At 45.9% G+C, this 21,732-nt stretch overlaps 1 protein-coding gene, 1 long non-coding RNA gene and 1 other non-coding gene across 7 annotated transcripts in view; 1 reads left to right on the forward strand and 2 right to left on the reverse strand.

Moving 5' to 3' along the window:
• Positions 1-13,213, forward strand: part of FSD2 (fibronectin type III and SPRY domain containing 2) — a 38,090-nt gene extending 24,877 nt beyond the window's left edge. Inside the window, exons 8-13 of the mRNA XM_007194273.2 lie at positions 597-731; positions 1,472-1,622; positions 4,503-4,636; positions 7,358-7,490; positions 10,772-10,948; positions 12,964-13,213. Of these exons, the coding sequence (XP_007194335.2) occupies positions 597-731; positions 1,472-1,622; positions 4,503-4,636; positions 7,358-7,490; positions 10,772-10,948; positions 12,964-13,213 (980 nt within the window). The remainder of the gene's footprint in view (positions 1-596; positions 732-1,471; positions 1,623-4,502; positions 4,637-7,357; positions 7,491-10,771; positions 10,949-12,963) is intronic.
• LOC130707640 (uncharacterized) lies at positions 10,250-21,706 on the reverse strand. Of its 5 annotated transcripts, none has more exons than XR_009007623.1 (4): positions 21,548-21,706; positions 18,298-18,452; positions 17,726-17,845; positions 10,250-15,569 (listed from the first exon to the last, which is right to left on the reverse strand). It is a non-coding gene; the product is annotated as an uncharacterized LOC130707640 (long non-coding RNA). The 5 variants fall into 5 exon arrangements; XR_009007621.1 differs by having other exon boundaries at positions 10,254-16,121; positions 17,726-17,819; XR_009007619.1 differs by having other exon boundaries at positions 10,254-16,121.
• Positions 16,673-16,799, reverse strand: LOC114235576 (small Cajal body-specific RNA 15). Its single transcript, XR_003621724.2, has one exon. It is a non-coding gene; the product is annotated as a small Cajal body-specific RNA 15 (non-coding RNA).
• Positions 21,707-21,732: the final 26 nt, after the last annotated feature.

Genomic DNA, 21,732 nt, shown 5'->3' on the forward strand with positions numbered 1-21,732 from the left:
TGTGTGCCACAACGAAGATCCTGTGTGCTGCAGCTAAGACCCGGCACAGCCAAAATAAATAAATAAATAAATAAAATTAAAAAATAATGGCATTTATGATTTATTATAATTCTATGAATTGGCTGGACAGTTCTTCTGGTCTGGGTCAGCTTGGTAGGGCTGGATGGGCTAGGATGGCCTTGCTTATATGTCTAGGGCCTCAGCTGCAACGGCTGAGGCCTCTGTCCATGTGATCTCATCCTCCAGGAGGCTGGCTGAAGGTTGTTCCCATGGAAGTGGAAGCATTCCTGGCAGGAAGAGGACAAGGCCCCTGTGCACCAGCACCTCCCAAATCTCTGTTTGTACCATGTTTGCTATAGTCCCATTGGTCAAAGCAAGTCACATGGTTAAGCCCAGCTTCAAGGCATAGTGGGAAAGACCAGACCTCTCAATGGAAGGATCAGCCGAGTCATGCTGCCGAGGGGCATGCATACACAGATGGGAGGAATTGGTGGCCAGTTCTGTATCCATTACAGGGGAAATAGATTACAGCGCAATGAACTTGGAGCCAGTTGGCCTATTTTAGGGTTGAATTCTTGTCTTTATTTTTTCCCCAGCGTTTACGATGACGGTCAAAGAAACATATTGCTCAGTGACAAACCTTGTGCCAAATACCCAGTATGAATTTTTGGTCACAGCTCAGAACAGGGCTGGCCTCAGCCCCGCCAGTGAGTGTGCAGTGTACATGACAGGTAAGGGGGCCATTTGTTTCTGTAGCAGGACCTTCACTGAAGGGGACACAGAGTCACGGCTTTCTTGACGTGGCAGGGCTCTTGATTTCACCTGGAAGGGCAGGAATAGCTTTGCATTTTTTTCTTTCATTTAATACACCAAATCTATATGCCTGATATGGCAGGGACAATTTCTCACAGCTGGTCTCAAAATATCAAAAAGTACTGCTCTTGGACACAGTACCATTTGAACCTTGCAACCATCCTCCATTCCAGGAACATCTGAAAGGGATTCCCTGGTGTCTCAGTCCATTTGGGCTGTTATAACAGAATACTACAGATTGGGTGGCTTATAAACAACAGAAATTTATTTCTCATGGTTCTGGAGGCTGGGAAGTCCAAGATCAAGGTGCCAGCAGATTCAGTGTCTGGTGAGGACCCTTCCTGGTTCAGAGGCAACTGCCTTTTTTGCTGTGTCCTCACATGGCAGAAAGGGGCAAGGGAGCTCACTGGGTTCTCTTGTATAATAAACCCCTTTGACCCTCATGACCTAATCACTTCTCAAAGACTCCAGATACCATCACATTGGGGAATAGGTTTCAACATATGAATTTGGATGGGGGCACAAATGTTCAGTCTATAGCTTTCTATTGCACTGAATCTCTTGTAGGAAGAGAGTGCTTGCGATGTCTGCCCATGCTCTGGACCACAGGGCTGGATGTGAACAGGTTTGTTCATCTCTCCCTTTCCCCTGCTCTTAGCGCCTTGTCCCCCCATTATAAAAAGCAAAGAGATAAGGAGCTGTGAAGAGGCTGCGCTGATCTGCTGGGAGTCTGGGAACCTGAATCCTGTGGACTCATACACGGTGGAGTTGACCCAGGCAGAAACGCCGGGAGCCTCGGGCGTAACTGAGTGAGTCATGAGGGGCGTTGGCTGGGCACGAGAGGCCTTGACACGGTGACACAGCTTAGGAAATGTGTGGAGTCTGGAGAGAAGGTCAGAATTTGTGACACACAGGAACCCTAATTTTAGGTTGCTTATTTTTGTGAGAAATAGCTGGAATGCTACCATTGAAGGTGAATGATGGATGAGTGAATAAATGGTAAACGTCAGGTTTGCTTTCTTAGCCCAACCAAGGTTTACCATCATTCATTCAACAAGTATTGAGAGCATAGGTGGTGCCTGGGCGTTGGTGAACCAGACAGACAAATTCCCCACCCTTACAGAGCTGACAGCCGAGTCGGGGGAAATAAACCAAAACCAAGAAAACAAATGCTTAAAATACACAGTGCTATGAAGGGAAAAGAAACTCAATGAAATAGGGAATGCGGTGGAGGTGGGGGCTTACTTTGGATAGAGTAGACGTCTGAACTGAGACCTGATGCATGGGAAGGGCTGAGGCCTGAGACAGTGGATGGAGGCAGCACCTGGCCCCTGGGCAGGCATGAGCTTCCTGTACTGGAGGAACCAGGAGACCCGCCTGGCTGGAATTTACGAAGTAGAGAGAACTGTGAGAGGCAGAAGTGAAAGAGATTAGATTTCAGTGTACAAAGAACATCGTGTCCATGGTAGAAGGCTGTCTGGAGGCTCACATTCCCCTTTGGTTGGCAGAGCTCTGGAGGGGTTCACAGATAAAAGAGGGCTGGACTCAGTGACCACAAGGGCCTGCAGATCCTACGAATCTACAGCTGTGTACAGTGGAGGAAACATGGATGTACCTCTGGGTTACAACCAGGCAGTGCAGAAGCTTGTGGAAGGGGAATGAACCAGGCAGCCCGGTACCAGCCACCAAGTCCCAGGGGCTGCCCTGCTGTGTACCTACCCAGCTCTGGAGAAACGGAAGAGAGGGGTTTGGTGTCAATAGATTCTTCCATGCTAAATTCAGGGCTTGGGCCCTGGCCATCTATCCCACCCACCCATTTGCCCCAGGTAGAATCCATATGTCCACAAGCACATCAGGGCTGCTGACCTTGGTGATCTACTTCTGGGGATCCTCAGAAGCAGGGCAGTGAGTCCAGTGGTCTGGCCACCTGAATGGTTTGGATTTCCTTTGCAACTTGTGCTGATACTTTAAGGGCGCCTGATACCTGGGACAAGCCCATTATGATTGGGGTCATCAGAAGGCTGGTCAGTGACCTAGGTGATCTGGGATGGTGCTGACTCTCCTAGTATAAACCTAATCATGGCATCCTGTTGCTCTGGAGAAAAGACAAAATTCCTTCACAGGCTCTGGCCCCTTCCTGCCTCTCCAGGTTAACCACACCAGCTCTCCCTCCTCCTCCGGTCCCAACCACATTGGTCATATTTTAGTTCCTCCTACTTTCCACACTTCTTCCTGCCACAGGGCCTTTGCACATGCTTCTTCTATGTAGGAGACTCTTCTATTCTCTTTTTATCCAATTACCTCCTCGTCATTCTTCAGAGTTCAGCTCAAAAGTCACCTCTCCCCTACTATACCTTCTGTAGTACACTGGCAACTTGTCATGGTTACCATCTTATGTTTCTTCCAGTGATGGCTTGAGAAATGCCTCTCTTCTAGACTGTAAGCTCTGTGAGGGCAGGAACTACATTCATTTTCCCTAGGGCCTCCCTATACAGTCTCTGGAACCTAAGGTGTTTAGTTAATACTTATTGAATGAAGGGACTTCCCTGGTGGTGCAGTGGTTAATACTCTGCACTCCCAATGCAGGGGCCAGGGTTCGACCCCTGGTCAGGGAACTAGATTCCACTTGCATGCCGCAATTCAGAGTTTGCATGCCACAACTAAGGAGCCTTTGAGCCGCAACTAAGGAGCCAGCGAGCTGCAACTAAGGAGCCCACCTGCCGCAACTAAGACCCAGCGTAACCAAATAAATAAATAAAATAAAAAATACTTATGGAATGAATATGTAAAAGTGCCCCTCTGGCGTCTGGAGCCTGTGCTCCACAACAAGAGAGGCCACGATAGTGAGAGGCCCGCGCACCGCGATGAAGAGTGGCCCCCGCTTGCCGCAACTAGAGAAAGCCCTTGCACAGAAACGAAGACCCAACACAGCCATAAATAAATAAATAAAAATTAAAAAAAAAAGAATATAAAATTAAAAAAAAAAAAAAAAAAGTGCCCCTCTGGCCAGAGCTATAGCCTCAGAGTGACCTGGACATCCTGGCCTTGCCAGGTGTGGGTATTGTATCTGTAAATGGGCATCACCCTGAAGGCTTCTCTTTCCCACTGAACTGAAATGGGGTTGGCAGCTGCAGGAGTACAGACAGTGGCAACCATGGGCTTGTAATCCTGTATTGTACCACTTACATAAATTGGATTATTCCTAGTAGGTAGCTGCCCTCAAAGAGGTTAATAGCAGTGGGCTTCTGTGGGCCTTTCAGCTCTAGCCAGATCATTTGTTCATAAACACAGACTGAGAGCCTGCTAGGGGCCCAGCGCTGTGCTTACGTAAGTGGTACTTGACCCCTGCCCTCAGAGAGGTTGTGGCCCTACCAGACAGACTGAGGCACACTGGATTCAACTGCATGCATGCCCCCACCATGCAGCGTTAGACAAGGTGCCTGGGACAAGGGGTGGGGAGCTTGGAGGGGAGAGAGCCACAGACAGAAGGGATACAAAGAAATGAGAAAAGTGGACCTGAGTGGGAGGGAGCACTGAGGGGGTCAACACTCCTGCCTGCACCGCTGCTGGAGGTCAGAGGACAGGGGCGGCGGTGGGGGGAGTTAAAAATCCCTGCTTTGAAAGGGAGGTCTGGTGCTTGGGCCTGGCTGCCCCGGCCCCAGGGTGACTTCAGCTGCCTCCTTGCCCAGGTCTGTTGTGGGCATCCCCACCTGCGAGTGCCTGGTGCAGCTACAGCCCCAGCAGAGCTACACCATCTACGTGCGAGCCCTCAACGTGGGGGGCCCCAGCGCAAGGAGCGAGCCCGCTACAGTCCACACCACAGGTCTGTGACCCCCGCCGCATACTTTCTGGGAGCAAAGTGACCCCCTTGTGGCAGACCCAGGGCTGCTATGACTTCATTGTTAAATCGATAAATGTTCACTGATATGAACACATGGCAAATCAGGCTGGGAAGGGGCTCAGGGGTGATCAAAGCTCTGGGGTCCCATTTTACAGAAGGGGAGACCAAAGGCCCAAGTCATACAGCAATGGGGTGGCTGAGCAAGCACTAGAACTCAGGGTTTTTCTCCATGCCCTTCAGGTGGGCTAGAGGCTTGTCACACTGGACCTGGGTGGCCCAGAAACCACATTTCACACAGCCTGAACACCACCCCTGGGACGTGGTCTTTATGAAATTCCCAGGAAGAGCAATGGGCCATGGATTATCTCCCTGCTATCGGCCCAAACATCTCCTTACCCACAGGCCCAAAGTAGCTCCAGATGCCTTAGTGGGTGCCCACATCCACGTCCAGCTCCCCCCCCCCCCCGCACTTGCCATCAGCACATCATAGAATTGTCACATCTCATGTTCAAGTCCTGAGTCAGCAGAGATATCACTAGAAACATTCCATGCATCTCCTGCTATCCCAGCACTGCCACGGCTCTGGGTTCTGAGCTTTGCTAAGGTGCGCTAAAGCCAGGTGGCTCTTCCCACACCTCACAGAGCAAGCCCAGCTCAGGCCAGCTGCAGACTGCGTGACAAGCAGGTAAGAATCAGAAGGAGAGAGCCTGGGCCCAGGGCTCAGGGGACATCGTTCCTTTGGCTGGGATCTTTCACTGAGGGATGTAGGGTCATTTTGTCCTCATTTCCAATACCAGGAGGAAAGGTATGCGATTAGTCCCCACTTATGTTCCTTCCACAGAGATGCGAAAAACAAGTTACACGGCTGCCGAAGGCGGTAGGGGTTAGGGCTGGGATTAGGACTCAGGTTTTTCTTTTATATTGTGATGGAACTTTCCTTTGGTTGACTGGCATTTCTAATTTCTTGTGCTGACTTGGTGTTTTGAAATGTCAAATTCTGGCTGTTTCGATAAGAGAACAGAGCAAAAGGTACAGCCAGCCCTTGGTTATTGTTGTCTCTGAATTCCTTTGTTCAAATAATTTGTTAAGAGTGTAGTTACAAAAAACTTAAATAAACATGAATCGGCAAAAGACATATCTATCTGTTCAAAAAACGATCCTTGTTTGGGCCTAGAGAGCAGACAGTAAGGGCCATGCCTGTCAGCTGCAAGGTGGGAACCTGCCTCCCCCTGGTCCGTCCGCTCAGGTAGCAAATGAAATTTCCAGCAGCATCGAATTGTGGAAATAAATGTGGACAGCTTGGGGCTTCCCTGGTGGTGCAGTGGTTAAGAATCTGCCCACCAATGAAGGGGACACAGGTTTGATCCCTGATCCAGGAAGATCCCACATGCCACGGAGCAACTAAGCCCGTGCACCACAACTACTGAGCCTGCGCTCTAGAGCCTGTGAGCCACAACTACTGAAGCCCGCACGCCTAGAGCCCGTGCTCTGCAACAAGAGAAGGCACCACAATGAGAAGCCTGTGCACCGCAACGAAGAGTAGCCCCCGCTCGTTGCAACTAGAGAAAGCCCGCGCACAGCAACGAAGACCCAATGCAGCCAAAAAAGAAAAAAAAAAAAAAAATGTGGACAGCTTGTGGCGAGGCTTGAAGTAGAATTTGAAGCAATGAACATGACAGAATGGGAGCTGAGGAGCTTGACTAAGAGACAATGATGTAGAATGAGTTACTATGTCCCTAAACAAAGGATTTTTTAAAAAACTAATTTCTTATTAAACCCATTCGGTACCTTTTTTTTTTTTAATAAGCAGATATTCATTTTTAATTATTTATTTATTTATGACTGTGTTGGGTCTTCGTTTCTGCGCGAGGGCTTTCTCCAGTTGCGGCAAGCGGGGCCACTCCTCATTGCGGTGCGCAGGCCTCTCACTATAGTGGCCTCTCTTGTTGCAGAGCACAGGCTCCAGACGCGCAGGCTCAGTAGTTGTGGCTCACGGGCCCAGTTGCTCTGTGGCATGTGGGATCTTCCCAGACCAGGGCTCAAACCCGTGTCCCCTGCATCGGCAGGCAGATTCTCAACCACTGCACCACCAGGGAAGCCCGGTACCTTTTTTTTTGATGTGCTTTGTTTTAACCATGATTTGGAGAGGGTTACAATCTCCTTCCTCTCCCTAGCTGCCCTAATTGAAAGTTGAATGTGGAATTTTGCTAACCTTTGTCAAATTGATCGTTAAGAATTCCCTCAATTGCTATTCCCCTTGGCAAGCAGGTTAGAAATTCCTGTTCACCAGCAGGTATTTACAGCCTCCCATTTAAGGGCGCAGCCACTGGAATCAGAGGGGCTTGGGGTTCGAATTTGAGTTCTGTCATCTGCCAGCTGACTCCTCAACCACCCTGCACCTCAGTTTTCTACTCTACAAGATGGAAATACTAACCCCTGGGTACTCGTAAGGAGTGAATGAGATAAGAGTTACCGCTTAGCTCAGTACTAGACGCACAGTAACCCCCAACACATGTTAACCGCCACCATTATTAGCATGAGGGTCATTACCACGCAAAGTCCAGGCTCACGTGTATCGTGCAGGAAGCTAAGCCGGCCACGCGTGGTGAAGCCTCGGCCCGCATGGAGCGCAATGTGGAGAAAGCAGAGGAGTGACTGGCTGTTGGTGGGGGGGATGTGTCTGTGTGCTTCCTCCCCTCGCAGGCAGCTACTTTCACCTGAACGAGCACACCCGCCATCCCTGGCTGACCGTTTCTGAAGATGGGCTTACAGTGGTACGGAGTGAGAGGAAAGCCCCCGCCGGGGAGCCGCTCCCCAGCGACACCCGCTTTACCAGGTACTGTAACAGCCCCTCACCCACCTGAACAGTCTGTGAACCACCCTAATACACGCTGTTATTCGGGTAAAGTTGGATTATGACAGATGCAACCTTGAAGGGGGCTTCAGGCTCTCACTCCTAGAAATGAGTGAGGGGGAGGGGATGGTGGGGAGGGGAGGCTGGGGAGAGGGGAGTAGGGGTCTGGCTGGTGCCGGCAGAGCAGGCGTGTTGTGGTCTCTGAGGTGGAGTCCTGGGCTCCCAGGGCTGGAGGGTCACACCGTCAGGCCGTGGGAGAACAGCAAGGGCCCAGGTCCCCCAGTGCTTGGCCCAGAGCTCTCTCTCCCACACTGTGACACTGTCTAACAAAAGCCCTGGTGAAAAACCAGCCCAAAGCCGGTGGAGGGAATGGTGGTCACGCTAGTGCACGACCGGAGAGAGAGCCGTCCATTAAAGATGCGCCTTGTCTGCCTGGATCTGCGCTATCTCCAGAGCTTAGTACTCAAGGTCAAAATGACGTATTTGTAACTCATTTCTTTCCAAATGCTTAAAGAAGACTTAAAATAGGGGGCAAGGGACTTCCCTGGCGGTCCAGTGGTTAAGAGTTCACCTTCCAATGCAGGGGGTGCATGTTCGACCCCTGATTGGGGAGCTAAGATCCCACATGCCTCGTGACCAAAAAAAAAAACCGAAAGAAATAAAGAAAACAGAAAAAATATTGTAACAAATTCAATAAAGACTTTAAAAATGGTCTACATCAAAAAAAAAAATCTAAAAGAAAAAAAACGGGGCAAATATGCCCCACTGAAATAGAAAAATCACAGCGATGGATAAAAAAAAAAAGAACACAGCTTAACTTCAAGGGCTAATTTCTGTTTCCAAGATTAAACATTAAACACAGCTCTTAGCTTCCTGGTAATCAGGATGAAAAGAATTCTCAGTGGGTTGGTCTTAGAGTCAGGAGGATCTTATAAGGAAGAAAAGGACTCTCTTAGGGGGGCCAGAGGGGCCACCAATGGAAAACTGCATCCAGCCTCCCTGCCTGGGTCCTGGACTGTCCTACAGCCGACACTTCCTCTGACACTCGCTCCCTGCTGGCCTTCTTACTGCATGTGTGTTACATACCTACTATACGTAAGTGTTAGAGTGTGACAGCAGAACAGCACAGAGTACAGTGGAACACAACTTTATCCTTTCCTGCCTCTGCCCACTCAACCCAGGGTTGGGGGGCACAGAGAGGATTAAGAAGCAATAAAGTCCTTACCTGCGTTAAAAAAACAGAATGCAACTGATCAAATCTTTAAGATCTTATTGGCTTTTTTTCAATAATTCATGAGTTGGGCAGCCTCTAATCTACAGCATTTCTATGGTGGGTCTCCTTCATACGTGGTCCTCTGAAAACGCACACCTTTGACCAGGCCACTGCTACTTCACTCTTTGTGTGGATTATAAGACAGCTCTCTGGGTAGACACAGCCTCAAGCATCTTCAGCTTCAACCCTTTGGTGTTGCACTAAAAGTTGCAAAACCAGTTTTTGGCCACGTCTTTTACAAGTCCTGTGTAGGTGGTCCAGCATCTCATATTGTAATATGGGAGTACTTACCACCTACTGTTCTGGTCTTGGCTTTTGGGGTTCCAGCCAAGCTGAGTTAGAGTCCCATTTTAATATCCTGTTACCAGTACATCTGTTGCCCCATGAAACAACGTGCTGTGTGCTGGGGGTAAAGAGACAAAGATAGTCCCTGGGCTTCCCTACTGGCGCAGTGGTTAGGAATCCGCCTGCTAATGCAGGGGACACGGGTCCGAGCCCTAGACCGGGAAGATCCCACATGCCACAAAGCAATGAAGCCCGTGCGCCACAACTACTGAGCCTGAGCTCTAGAGCCCAGGAGCCACAACTACTGAGCCCATGTGCCACTACTATTGAAGCCCATGCGCCTAGAGCCCATGCTCCACAAGAGAAGCCACCATAATAAGTAGCCCGTGCACTGCAACGAAGAGTAGCCCCCGCTTGCTGCAACTAGAGAAAGCCCGCACACAGCAACGAAGATCCGACACAGCTGAAAATAAATAAAATAAATAAATTTATAAAAAAAAAAAAAAAAGAAGCATGGACAAGGCATCGTAGGAGCCCCAAGGAGGGCTTCTGGGAGGGGCAAGGTCTTGAAGTATAAAGAGTTCTCCAGAACAACAAGGCAAAAAGTGCCTTGTACCTGTACCAATAATGGAAGCCAGAAAGATCATGTGTGGAGAACTACAAGCAGTTTAGTGTGTCTGCAATATGGGGTCCCTAATGGGAAGAGGTCAAAGATGAGGCAAGAGGGCTTCCCTGGTGGCGCAGTGGTTGGGAGTCTGCCTGCCAGTGCAGGGGACACGGGTTCGGGCCCTGGTCTGGGAGGATCCCACGTGCCGCGGAGCGGCTGGGCCCGTGAGCCACAATTACTGAGCCTGTGCATCCGCAGCGGGAGAGGCCGCGATAGTGAGAGGCCCGCGCACCGCGATGGGGAGTGGCCCCCGCTTGCTGCAACTGGAGAAAGCCCTCGCACAGAAACGAAGACCCAACACAGCCATAAATAAATTAATTAATTAATAAAAAAAAAAGATGAGGCAAGAAACATGCATTATGGTCCAGTGCAAAAAAAAAAAAAAAAAGTTTAGATTTTACCATGTAGGTGGTAGAAATTATTGGTAGAAAGATATGATCAGATTTATATTTCAAATTTAAGTGTGAACTGGGGAGGGAGGGGGAGAGGCAGATGGGGAACAAGGAGACCAGAAGCAAGTGCTGGCCAGCTCATGAACCTCAAGCATATGGTTCCCTCAACCATGCTGTGTTGTTAGGTTTCAGTCCCTTTCTTTTTTTTTTTGGCCACGCCTTGTGGCATGCGGAATCTTAGTTCCCCAATCAGGAATCGAACCCACATCTCCTGCAGTGGAAGCTCGGTCTTAATCTCTGGACCACCAGGGAAGTCCTCAATCCCTTTCTTTCATCATGAACAAGTGAACCAAACCTTTTTGTTACTATGAAAGCCCAATCACTGAAAAAAGCAAACAGAGCCTTTTCTATTGGCTTTTCTCCTCCTCACCTATGACCAGCAGTGTAATAATCCTCTTCTAATCTTCAGCATCAGTCAAGTGAGCTTTGAGAGTTAGGGCTGTGCTGCTTTACAAGTGGGTGTTCAAACACCTGCCTCCACACTTCTAGACCACCTACTGACTGACCCCAGCAGTTGGTGTCACTCACCTGCACAGCCGGGCTTGGGTCACCCCAAATCACAGATGCTTCCACTTTCTAAAACCAGGTGTGTTGCTGTCATGGGAAACCTAATTCCAGTCCGAGGGCGCCATTACTGGGAGGTGGAGGTGGACGAGTGTTTGGATTACACGGTGGGTGTGGCCTTTGAAGATGTCCCTAAACAGGAAGACCTGGGAGCAAACTGCCTCTCCTGGTGCATGAGGCACACATTTGCATCATCAAGGTAAGGTGAAATCTGGATACCCAAGATTAAAAGGTGCTTTGATAAGAATAGAGCGAGAGGTTTTCACTAGTAGTAACTAAGGCCCACGTTATGTTTTCTAAAATACGCTAAGATATTTCAGGACTCATTTCCAGCCCCCTTCCCTAAAGTCCAGATGGAAAGAGAAAGCAGCTCTGGGTACTTCCAATAAAATAGTTAAAATTCATGGAGTACTTATTCTGCGCTAAGCACTGTTCTACACTCTTACACATACTATCTCGTTTACTTCCCATAATTGTATTATCCCATTTTAAAGATAAGAAAGCTATGCTCCACAGCAGTTCAATAATCCACCCAACAGGGATTCAGAGCTTGGATTCAAACCCAGGCAGTCTGGCTCCAAAGACAGCATTCTTCACCACTAAGTGATTGGTTTTGCATTTATGTTCAACTTCAGTGTTACTAAATGAATAGTTTGATTTGAAGCCCCAATTCCATCTTTTTTAGTAGATGTGGGCAGATGCTTAATGGTTATGGTTAATTCCAGTTTGCTTCTGCCGCTAAGCATTCTGTCCTCTACTGGAGTAGTTCCATAAAGCTGGGAAAATCCATGAGGCCCAGGCCAGCAGACATTTCAAACTTAGAAAGCCATGGGTGCAACTACTCTCCATCTCAAAAATTGCAAAAATTTTTACCACACCAGTTACCCAGCACCGTGGGTACTATGGGGCCTCTGATCCTCGACTTGCTGAATCCTATTAACGTTTCATCCAATGTTTTGTGCCCAGGAGCCTCCATCGTGGTTAGTTAAATGTTGTCATGCCCAAGCAGAGGTGAGAAGAGCAACTTTCCTTCTGTAAGATATTAAGACTAAAATCGGCTCTGCTAAACCTCAGACCCAGTTTGAGGAATGAAAGAAATCCTGTTCACTGAGCCACGTACTGTTTTTGGATATTCTGCCTGAACTAAGACTAAAAAAATCAGTCTCCTCTCCTAGTCGGTTAAGAACAAGGGGCAGGGAAAAACTGAAGGAGCATAAAGGACGAGGAGGAGTCTGTGTGGAGTGGGAGAGGTGAGGTTAAAAGACAGAAGAAGGTGGGAACACAAGACAGAGTGAAAAAGGAAGGGCGAAAAGCAGAGTGCCAGAGCAGAAGTTTGTAGTCCCACCTTGGAAAGATGTCCGGGGAAGGTGGGGGTGGTGGTGGTGGTATGTGTGTGTGTCTCTTAACAGTGGAGGACTCGTATTTTTTGGTTCATAGTCTTAGACTCTTATTGGTGGTGAGAGGGAAAGTAGAGGGAACGGCTCATTCAGTTTCTGTTGGCTGCTCAGTTAAGAAAAAAACAAGGTGAACTGGGATGGAAAGAGGCTGGTTTGTTCCGACACACGTGGATCATATTCTAAGCGTTCATCCCAGCCACGTGGACCAGCATGCTGGCACACAGAACTTCAAACGTCCATAGGGGGCAGAGCTAGGAAATTCCTGTGGCCAGCTTTGGTTTCAGCCATTTTCAAAGCACAAAGGAGAAGCATCCTCCCTTCATGAGAGGCTGCTGTTGCTATACAATACTGAGTGGTGACAGGCCCCCAGGTGCCCCGCTCAGTTTGAAAGTTTAGGAAAGGGATGCCTCAGAGTACTTGTGCACAGATTATACCAAAAGGCCCAATTTATTACATGAAAGATCATGAGGTTTCCTATTTCAAATGTCTTTATTACAAGGGATTTACACATCTGAACCTTGAAATCCACATTTTTAAACGTATTTCTATACAAATTTTGATGCAATATGAGTTTATGATACTGTATGTTAAGTTTCTGCAGTTAAGTGGCTGCTCAAAAACAGAGTTTTGAAATATAAGTTTCTTAGGACACGTTTTAGAAAAGAGATACATAGTTTGAGAAATGGCCTGTTACTTTGATAGTCATTTAATAAAGGAAAATGATATAATCATAGGAGTATTTGAAAATTGAAATGTTCTGTAAATAGCCCATCTACAGAATTTCTGAAGCTTTGTTATATCAACATTTAATCTTTAGGCGTAAGTATGAATTTCTACACAAGACGACTCCAGATATAAGGATAACGGTTTCCCCAAGGAAGATTGGCATTCTATTAGACTATGAAAATTCAAAATTGTCATTTTTCAACGTGGACATTTCTCAGCATCTGTACACGTTCAGTTGTCAGCTTCCCCAATTTGTGCATCCCTGTTTTTCTTTGGAAAAGCCTGGATGTCTAAAGATACACAATGGCATTTCAATGCCAAAGTGCGTCACTTTCTATTAGACCATTCTGATGCCCAGCTTCCTGTCTCTCTTCCGTACCTACCCCTCTCCCAGCCACTCACGCCTCAGCTGCCTGAACTTAGCATTCAAGCACCATGCACCCAGCCCATCATTTATGGTTCATGTTATTATCTGTCAGACTGGTGTGCTGGCATTCATTTCACCTGACTTGGATCCTGTGTGCTGCCACCTGTGTGATGCTAGGTTAGTCAGTTCTGGCTGTAAAATGAAGGCTCAGACTAAATGAACTCAAAGGTCTTTCAGGTTGTCAAACTGTATTGGTCTATCTGTGTATATGCAAAGTATCTGAGTCCCCAAGGCCTACAGAGCTTGGGGGAGAAGGAGGGAAGAGATATATAAGTGTTAGTGGCTCCAGCCACCCCAGCACTTGTGACATTTCATTAGTCAGCCAAGAACAGGCGTAAGAAGGCAGGAGGCCACCCACAAAGAGAACCAGGGAAGCCACGTGCCGTGCTCAGCAGCCTTCTCCTCTCCTGTTTTCCCAGCAGTCAGTGGCACTCCGGTGAGGTTTCTCCCACCAAACACTGTTTCTAAAAACCTGGTCCTCTCCCTCATGGTACTTACTCCCTTTAATTTTGAAATGATCTTTGTAACACCTAATTCCATGAAGGCAGGACAGTATCTGTCTTGTTCATCACTCAATCCCCAAGGGCTAACACGTGCACACCAAATATTTGTTTCATCCAGCCACTGCTCTTCGGCCTCTCACTGCTCTCCATGTGAGGGATGGCAGGGCTTGTTCAAACTATAGCAGAAGACCTATTGCGGGAGAGGGACAAACCTGAGGGGAGGCAGTATGAAGGAAGAGAGGGGCAACTGTGGCTAGATGGCAAGACTGGTAAAAATGCAACATTACCTACTACTACGTGCTTCCTGGTGTCACACAGCAGCCTACACATAAATAATAATAAATGTGTTGCTTTCACTATGTGCACGTTTGGGGTAGGGGGGCTAAGGTCTGGTAAAAAATAGACAACATTAGTTGCAACTGATTCTAGGAACTGTCCTATAATGCAAAGAGAACCAGATTTGAAATCGGAAGACTTGAGTTTGATTGCTATTTTGTAGCGACTTTGCCTTACGACCACTGAAAAGTCACATTATCTCCCTGAGCTTCTGTTTCTCTTTAAACAAAGAGAAAAATAATACTTGTCTTATAGGACGGGAGATTTAATGACAAACATGAGAATGCATAACAGTGTATGACATATAGCAAATGCACAACAATCTTTCAAGAGAAAATATCAGTCCACCAAGTGCAAAGCTGAGCCCTGGTAGGAGAGGTGGTCTCCAGCCAGCACCTTTGGGCATCCTGCCTCACTGCTCTCATGCCATTTTGTGACCTCGATGCCCAGCTCCCTTGGCTGCATTTCTGGTTCTCCAGTTCAAGTTTCCAGTTGCCACTTAAAGCTCTGCACACACAGCGTTTTCATGCTTACCAGTCAAGATGCAGAGTAAATGACTCCACCTGTAAAGCAATTCTCAGGGACAATTTAGTATCGTGCCCTGTGGATGCTTCTCTAAACATATATGCCCCTGATCTCATCACTTAAAGTTTTATGTTAACTGAAAAATCTTTCACTTTAAAGATTTTCACTTACATGTTTCCCAGTACACTCAAAGTCTGACACAAGGAGAACCTCTTGTCTCCCATCTCAAAACTCTGCCTATTGGTATAAACAGAAGTTCAGATTCTTGAATTCACAACTCAACTTGACAATCTTAAAGTTCGTTACAAACACACACACACACACACACACACACATCCCTCTGCCCTGCCAACCTGGATCACTACCCTTATATAAGGAAGATACAACCAAAGCAAGCACAGAGATGGTTCAAGTTACAAACAATTAAAATATATATGTGTGTATTATCAAAAATGTTATCAGCTACTAAAAAAGAAACTACTGAGTAGGAAGTAGGACATCACAGATAAAGTAAGTTTGAATTCAGGATTCTAATAGGCTTTATTTCACATGTAATGTAACATGGATTAAAAACTAGGCACCTATAAGGTTCTAATAAAATTTTATTTGATCAAGAAAAAAATGGTGTAGAAATAGCTTTGATTTTTAAAATCCACTTAATCTAAATAAGGCAGATGACCAACTTCAAGCATCACAATTATTCAGCATAAAGAACCCTTCTTTAAACATGTTTCTCATCTTCCACAAGAAAAAAAAAAAAGTCTAGAAAAGAACCAAAACAAAACTTTTGTTTTTTGTAAAATATTCTAATTCCTTAAAATGCCAAGAACAATCTACTGGAACTAAATTTCAATAAGGGGCAGGATTTACCTCAAGGCCATGTTCACCTGCAACCTGCTGATAAATCTGTTAAAAAACAAAACAGAAAAAGATTTTTTAAAAAAAAAATCAGACCATTGTAGCCACAATCCCTCATGCTGGGCAAAAGATACCAAAATCTGTTCTTTTCTTAGCTTTACCTATGTCACTTTATAACTCTTGAGCAAGTTATTAACATAATCTTTGGCTTCCCCACCTTAACAAAGGGGAAAGAGAATATGTAAAACCACCACAGACTCCTGGTGTAAACTAACACGGTTTAATAATTCAAAATACTCAGAATTTAAGGCACCTTTATTAGATGAGATTGTAAAGCTGGTTAGAGACTTGGGATACAAAATGACACTGGTTTCTGGTAAAATTAAACTGCCTTTTATTTGGAAAAGTGTATGTTTAATAATTGACTTCCTGCTGGTTCAAACAACAATATGCAATCACTTGTACACATGCAATAAAGTAATTTCTGAAGCACGTGCTTGGTCATCAGTTTGCTCTTCTCATCCTCCAAAATGTGTTAAAATCTTACGTGGCTCACACAGTGGCAGCTGCCCCCAGCACAATTCACCATGATGTGGCATTCTGTAAATGAGACTAGGTTGGTCTCTATCCAAGGTTTAGCTACCAGACTTCCTGGGGCTTCCCTGGTGGCACAGTGGTTAAGAATCCGCCTGCCAATGCAGGGGACATGGGTTTGAGCCCTGGTCCGGGAAGATCCCACATGCCGCGGAGCAACTGAGCCCGTGTGCCACAATTACTGAAGCTCGCACACCTAGAGCCCATGCTCCTCAACAAGAGAACCCACCACAATGAGAAGCCCATGCACCACAACAAAGAGTAGCCCCCGCTCGCCGCAACTAGAGAAAGCCTGCACACAGCAATGAAGACCCAATGCAGCCAATAATTAATTAATTAATTAATTAATTAAAAAAAAGACTTCCTGGACCCTATGAAGACTGTATTACAGGAAAGGTCCTCTCCTCCACTTTCCTAACCAACTTCTCCAACTTCTAGTCACCTTCCTATCAATTAGAGTAAGATACTCATGGGTTCACTATGTCTTTCTTCACCCTGACTCATCTATAAATTCACTACTCCTATTTTCTATAGTAAGACAATGGAAAGTGTATAATTGCTGTTGGTAGATAAGTAGGTCTTGAATTCATTTTGCAAACAAGACCTGTTCTATCTACCTTTTCATTTAGGAGGCTAAAAGCAGAGTCAGCTTGACTTCAAGGACTCTATTTTCTTAGTCTCCAGAAGAACATGACAAGTCCAGCTTTTAAAACACTGTCCTCTAGCATGTTAAGATATTGAGGGAATGGTAATCTATTACTTTTATAACTTCAAGATTTAAGAGATTTGAACTCTTACATATGCTTGCTTCATGGCAACCAACGCTTAATGAATCTAAATGCAAGATAACAGTTTGTGGGCTTCCCTGGTGGCACAGTGGTTGAGAATCCGCCTGCCAATGCAGGGACACGGGTTCGAGCCCTGGTCCGGGAAGATCCCACATGCCGCAGAGCAACTACGCCCGTGCACAACTACTGAGCCTGCGCTCTAGAGCCCGTGAGCCACAACTACTAAGACTGCGTGCCTAGAGCCTGTGCTCTGCAGCAAGAGAAGCCACCACAATGAGAAGCCTGCGCACCACAACAAAGAGTAGCCCCCGTTTGTTGCAACTAGAGAAAGCCCGCGCACAGCGAAGACCCAACGCAGCCAAAAAAAAAAAAAAAAAAAAAAGATAACAGTTTGTGATTTGCAAAGATTGCACCCGGTCAGCATCTTTTCTGTCAGTTAGGAAGTCTCCCGGAAGGAGCGTAACCATGAGTTGGGCACAGCTATGCCCCAAGTTAGTAAAATGTCCCAAATATTTTAGAAATGCTACTGAACAGGGGCTAGTTCATGTCTTTCTACTTCAGGGCTTATTTTCTGCTATTCCCCAATCCCAGAAAAAAATTAAGCCCGACTAATTAATTGTTTTTTCTTCATTTTTCCCACACTTTGACAGATTCAGGTTTTTCTGCTCTATTTCCACCTCACTCAAATCCTGGTAGAATTAAACTATCATTTATTTGAGTTATGCAAATTCAACTAAACAGCTTGCAGCTGATTAAAACAACATGCAGTCACTCAGACATAACCGATAAAAATGTTTTTGTAGAATGAACTTGGATTCTAACCTTGCTGTCTCCCCTGTGCTCATTCCTAAGCCTAAATGTGGGTCTCTTCTTTGAAAGCAGCTTACGAGATGTCCGTATATTCAAATAGACTGGACTGGAGACAAGAATATAATCCATTCACTGGGAAAGAATCCAACCAACAAAACTGAGATTTCCCAGCTATGCATTTAAACAAAGCAGTAACTTAGTTTTTACAAATGGATTTACTGAGTACATACATCACTTCTTGGTAAAGCCATCCTATTATTCGGCCACACAGAAAGATTTCTACCCTCTGACTTCCCTTCATATCCCAAATACCCATCCAATTAAGGGGGAGGGGGCAGTGACAGAGAAGGAAAACAAGAGAAGCACGATCCAAAAATAAGGATAGATCTCTGGAAAAGACACTTGATAGTGTCTTTTGTACAATTTATAATTTATAAACCAGCCACAGATTCCTGGGAACCCGGAACGGACGCCACCCCCCCACCCCCGGCTCCTTGCCCACCCAAGTAATGCCTGTATAAAAGTTACTTCTTAGAAGCATTGCCTAATTCCTCCCTCTCCCAGGTTAAGTTCCACATACTCACCTCCTTCAGAATACTTAAGGGGCTATACTGCCACCATGACCTGTGTCTACTCCGCTTGACTGTAAGCAAATAAAAGGCAGGAACTGTGCCTTCATAATCTCTGAATGATCAGAACATGGAAACAACAGTGTTCTGCTTTCAAAGAGCTCATATATCTGAAAAGAAAAAGGAGACATCAAATTGTCTTCCAAATTAAAAGAAAAGCCTCTTTATTAGAAAGTAGCTTTCAAATATGTGTGTACTGGTAGGAGCAGGGGGAGTAATTCTCAACCTTTCTTCTGTTCCAATACACCTGAGGGATCTAATACATAATCCTATTAGTTAGCAGTGCTCCACGGTGACTTCTAATATGGGCAGAGTGGGAGGGGCTTAGAAGAATCTAGGGGGTGGGGAAGATGTGTGTGGCCTAGAAAGCTCCTCCCCATCACTGCAAGAGACCTTTGACACATTTAATAATATAGTTTTGACTACTCTTAATTAAGAGAGCCCAAAGGTCTATAATATGTTTACTTAAAATGCTCTGAAACATAAATTTGGTTCATATCCTCTGGAGGCTGGTGAGTGGAAGTTACCCCCTTGGCCCTGAGCTTGACAGACATTCTGATATCACAGAACAGGACTCTGGCTCTCTGCTGGTCTTAGAATCTAAGACTTTGATGGAGGAAGTTATATGCCGTTGAGGTAATGAAAAATTTAGGGACTTACAAAGATCACAGGCGATTCCTTCTCAAATGTTGCGTCCTTTTTTTTTTTAATACTTTTTTTTTTTTTGGCTATGCAGCACGGCCTGTGAGATCTTAGTTCCTCGGCCAGGGACCAAGCCCGTGCCCCCTGCAGTGGAAGCATGGAGCCCTAACCACTGGACAGCCAGGGAATTCCTTCAAGTGTCTTTAAAAAAACATTTTATGGGAATAGATGTCCTCACAAGTGATACAAAGTAACAATTACAGTAGCTCAATGCCAAACAACAGCTCCACTCCCCGAGACAACCTTGGCCAAATTTATGTAATACCCGCCTGGTGAAAAATCAGAAGGAGGCACTCCTCATTACTGAAATCTCATCCTTTCCAAAAACTTGATGGCTGGCTAGAATTTTCAGAGAGTGGGATCCTATGTTTCACTACTTTAAAGCAGAAAAATATGTTCCCAGCCCTTCAAAGAACTTCAAGCCAATTTCCCCAAAATAACCACATATAACTGTCAAAGATTTCTGCAAAAGAGAAGGCGTTTTAAACACCAATTACCTACTTATGTAGTAACTATGAACTCAGTATAATTCCAGTAGAAATTATAGAAGTATAAGACTGTCCCTGTTATTCCATTTTTAAGGTGATACTTCTGCTCATGTCACAATCACTTGCTACAGCAATCATCTGTCTACATCATCTAAAATGTTTTTGAAACATCTGTATAGAGCAGTTATTCTTAAAAGTCTGGTCCCTGTGAGGGCCCCTGAGATCCTTTCACTCTAACAATAGAATGTGTGCTTGTATATTCTTGTGTTTAAAGACACCTCTCAGTTTTAATTTCTAATACCATAAATATTGATATATATAACACACATAAATGAGAGCTCTTTGGAATCCTCAATAATTTGTAAGGGAGTCCTGAGAGCAAAAAGTTTGAAAATAATTTATATAGAGTAACAGTGGGTCCCTCACAATGAACATCTAGTTGAATGAGTTCCTCAGTAGAAAGACTTCCCCTGTGTGATGCTAACAGTTTTCAATATTTGCTAATGTTCAGGTTGTTTTCTAGACCTCTTAGGCTTACCCACGTTCCTACAAGACATTTCCACCTAATAATATGGGAAAGATGAGAGAGATAATGCACAGTACTTTTAAACAGCACGAGCACTAAGTGCAGTATTACTTACACAGACAGTTGAGGTGTGGCTGCAATGCCCTCTACAGCATCTGCCCTGGACTTGCGGGCAACTTACGAGTTCTTTATAGCTAGTTTCTGATTCAGACAGTGTTTTGAGTAAACATTTCCACAGATTGTTACAGTAAATATTCATAGTGAGAACTCAAATAATAAATAGTTAGTGATAAGTCTTCCAAGGTGAGCATATATCTATGAACACCAGGCTTTTCTGTGTAAAGGTATGTAACAGGTACGCAGTTTCATCTTCACGTTTTGTTACTACACAAACGTTCCTGAATAGGAAATGATAGATGCATCTACATCTATAGAGTATCTAAAATGTAAATAAATGACAGTTCTAACTCCTAACACATAGTGACTTTGCCTCTGATGGATTCATACTGCACCTAAATGTACAACACCACCCTCTTCACTCCTGCTCACTTCCCCCAAAAAGACTTGTTCAGCAATCCAAAGAGATGGTATGATGTGGAGGAAAGAATTCTGGGTTGGAAATGAAGAAATCTCACTTCTAGTCCCATCTCTATCACTAACAACCTGTGTTACTTTCAGCCTGTCTCCTCTCAAAGACTGCGCTTCAATTTAAGATGAAAGAAGGGGGGACTTCCCTCGTGGTGCAGTGGTTGGGAATCAACCTGCCGGTGCGGGGGACGCGGGTTCAAGCCCTGGTCCGGGAAGATCCCACTTGCCGCGGGGCAGCTGGGCCCGTGCGCCACAGCTACTGAGCCTGCTCTCCGGAGCCTGTGAGCCACAACTACTGAAGCCCGCGGGCCTGGAGCCCATGCTCCGCAGCAAGAGAGGCTGCCGCACTGAGTAGCCCACGCACCGCAGGGAGGAGTGGCCCCCCCTCGCGCAACTAGAGAGCGCCCGTGCACAGCAGGAAGGACCTAATGCAGCCAAAAACAAAAAAAAAAATAAATAAATTAAAAAAAAGAAAGATGAAAGGAGGGGTATGACCTAGACGGTTCTGTTCCACCTCTAATACCAAATGACTCTGCTTGCTGGCCGATTCAGGAAGCTTAAAACTTACCAACTGTGAGTGTACTTTTTCAAATTAATGCAACAGGCGCTGCTGCCTCAAGCAGAAATCATCGATTATGAAAGTCTGGGTTTGTATAGACCTTCACGTTGCATACCTTATGCAACACAGGATAGCGCCCAAGGGAAATTTCACCTACTGAATTTTTTTCTTAAACTTCATTCTGAGTGTGGATTTCTCCCTTCCACATCTATCCCCACGACAGCTCCGTGAGCTACCAAGCTCGTTTTTCAGACGAAGTCCAGAAAGCGGAGAACAATAAGTTAGTAATGAGACCTAGGTCCCGGTGGCGCTGACACGGCGACAGATACACCGACCCCTCACCTCTACTCCGGTTCCCCTCCGCGTCTCCTGAAGCCCGACACTCCAGCCAGCCTGCCTACAAGGACGCTGTTCTCATCCGCCTCGCCGGGTGGCCGGAGATCGGCCTTACTTTACGCGACAGAAGACGCATGCTCTCCAGTGTCCGATCTCGGGGGCAACTCCTTTCTTCTTCCGGCGGAAAAGAG

The sequence above is a fragment of the Balaenoptera acutorostrata genome, chromosome 3, assembly GCF_949987535.1.
Source record: "Balaenoptera acutorostrata chromosome 3, mBalAcu1.1, whole genome shotgun sequence".
NCBI classification, from domain to species: domain Eukaryota; kingdom Metazoa; phylum Chordata; class Mammalia; order Artiodactyla; family Balaenopteridae; genus Balaenoptera; species Balaenoptera acutorostrata.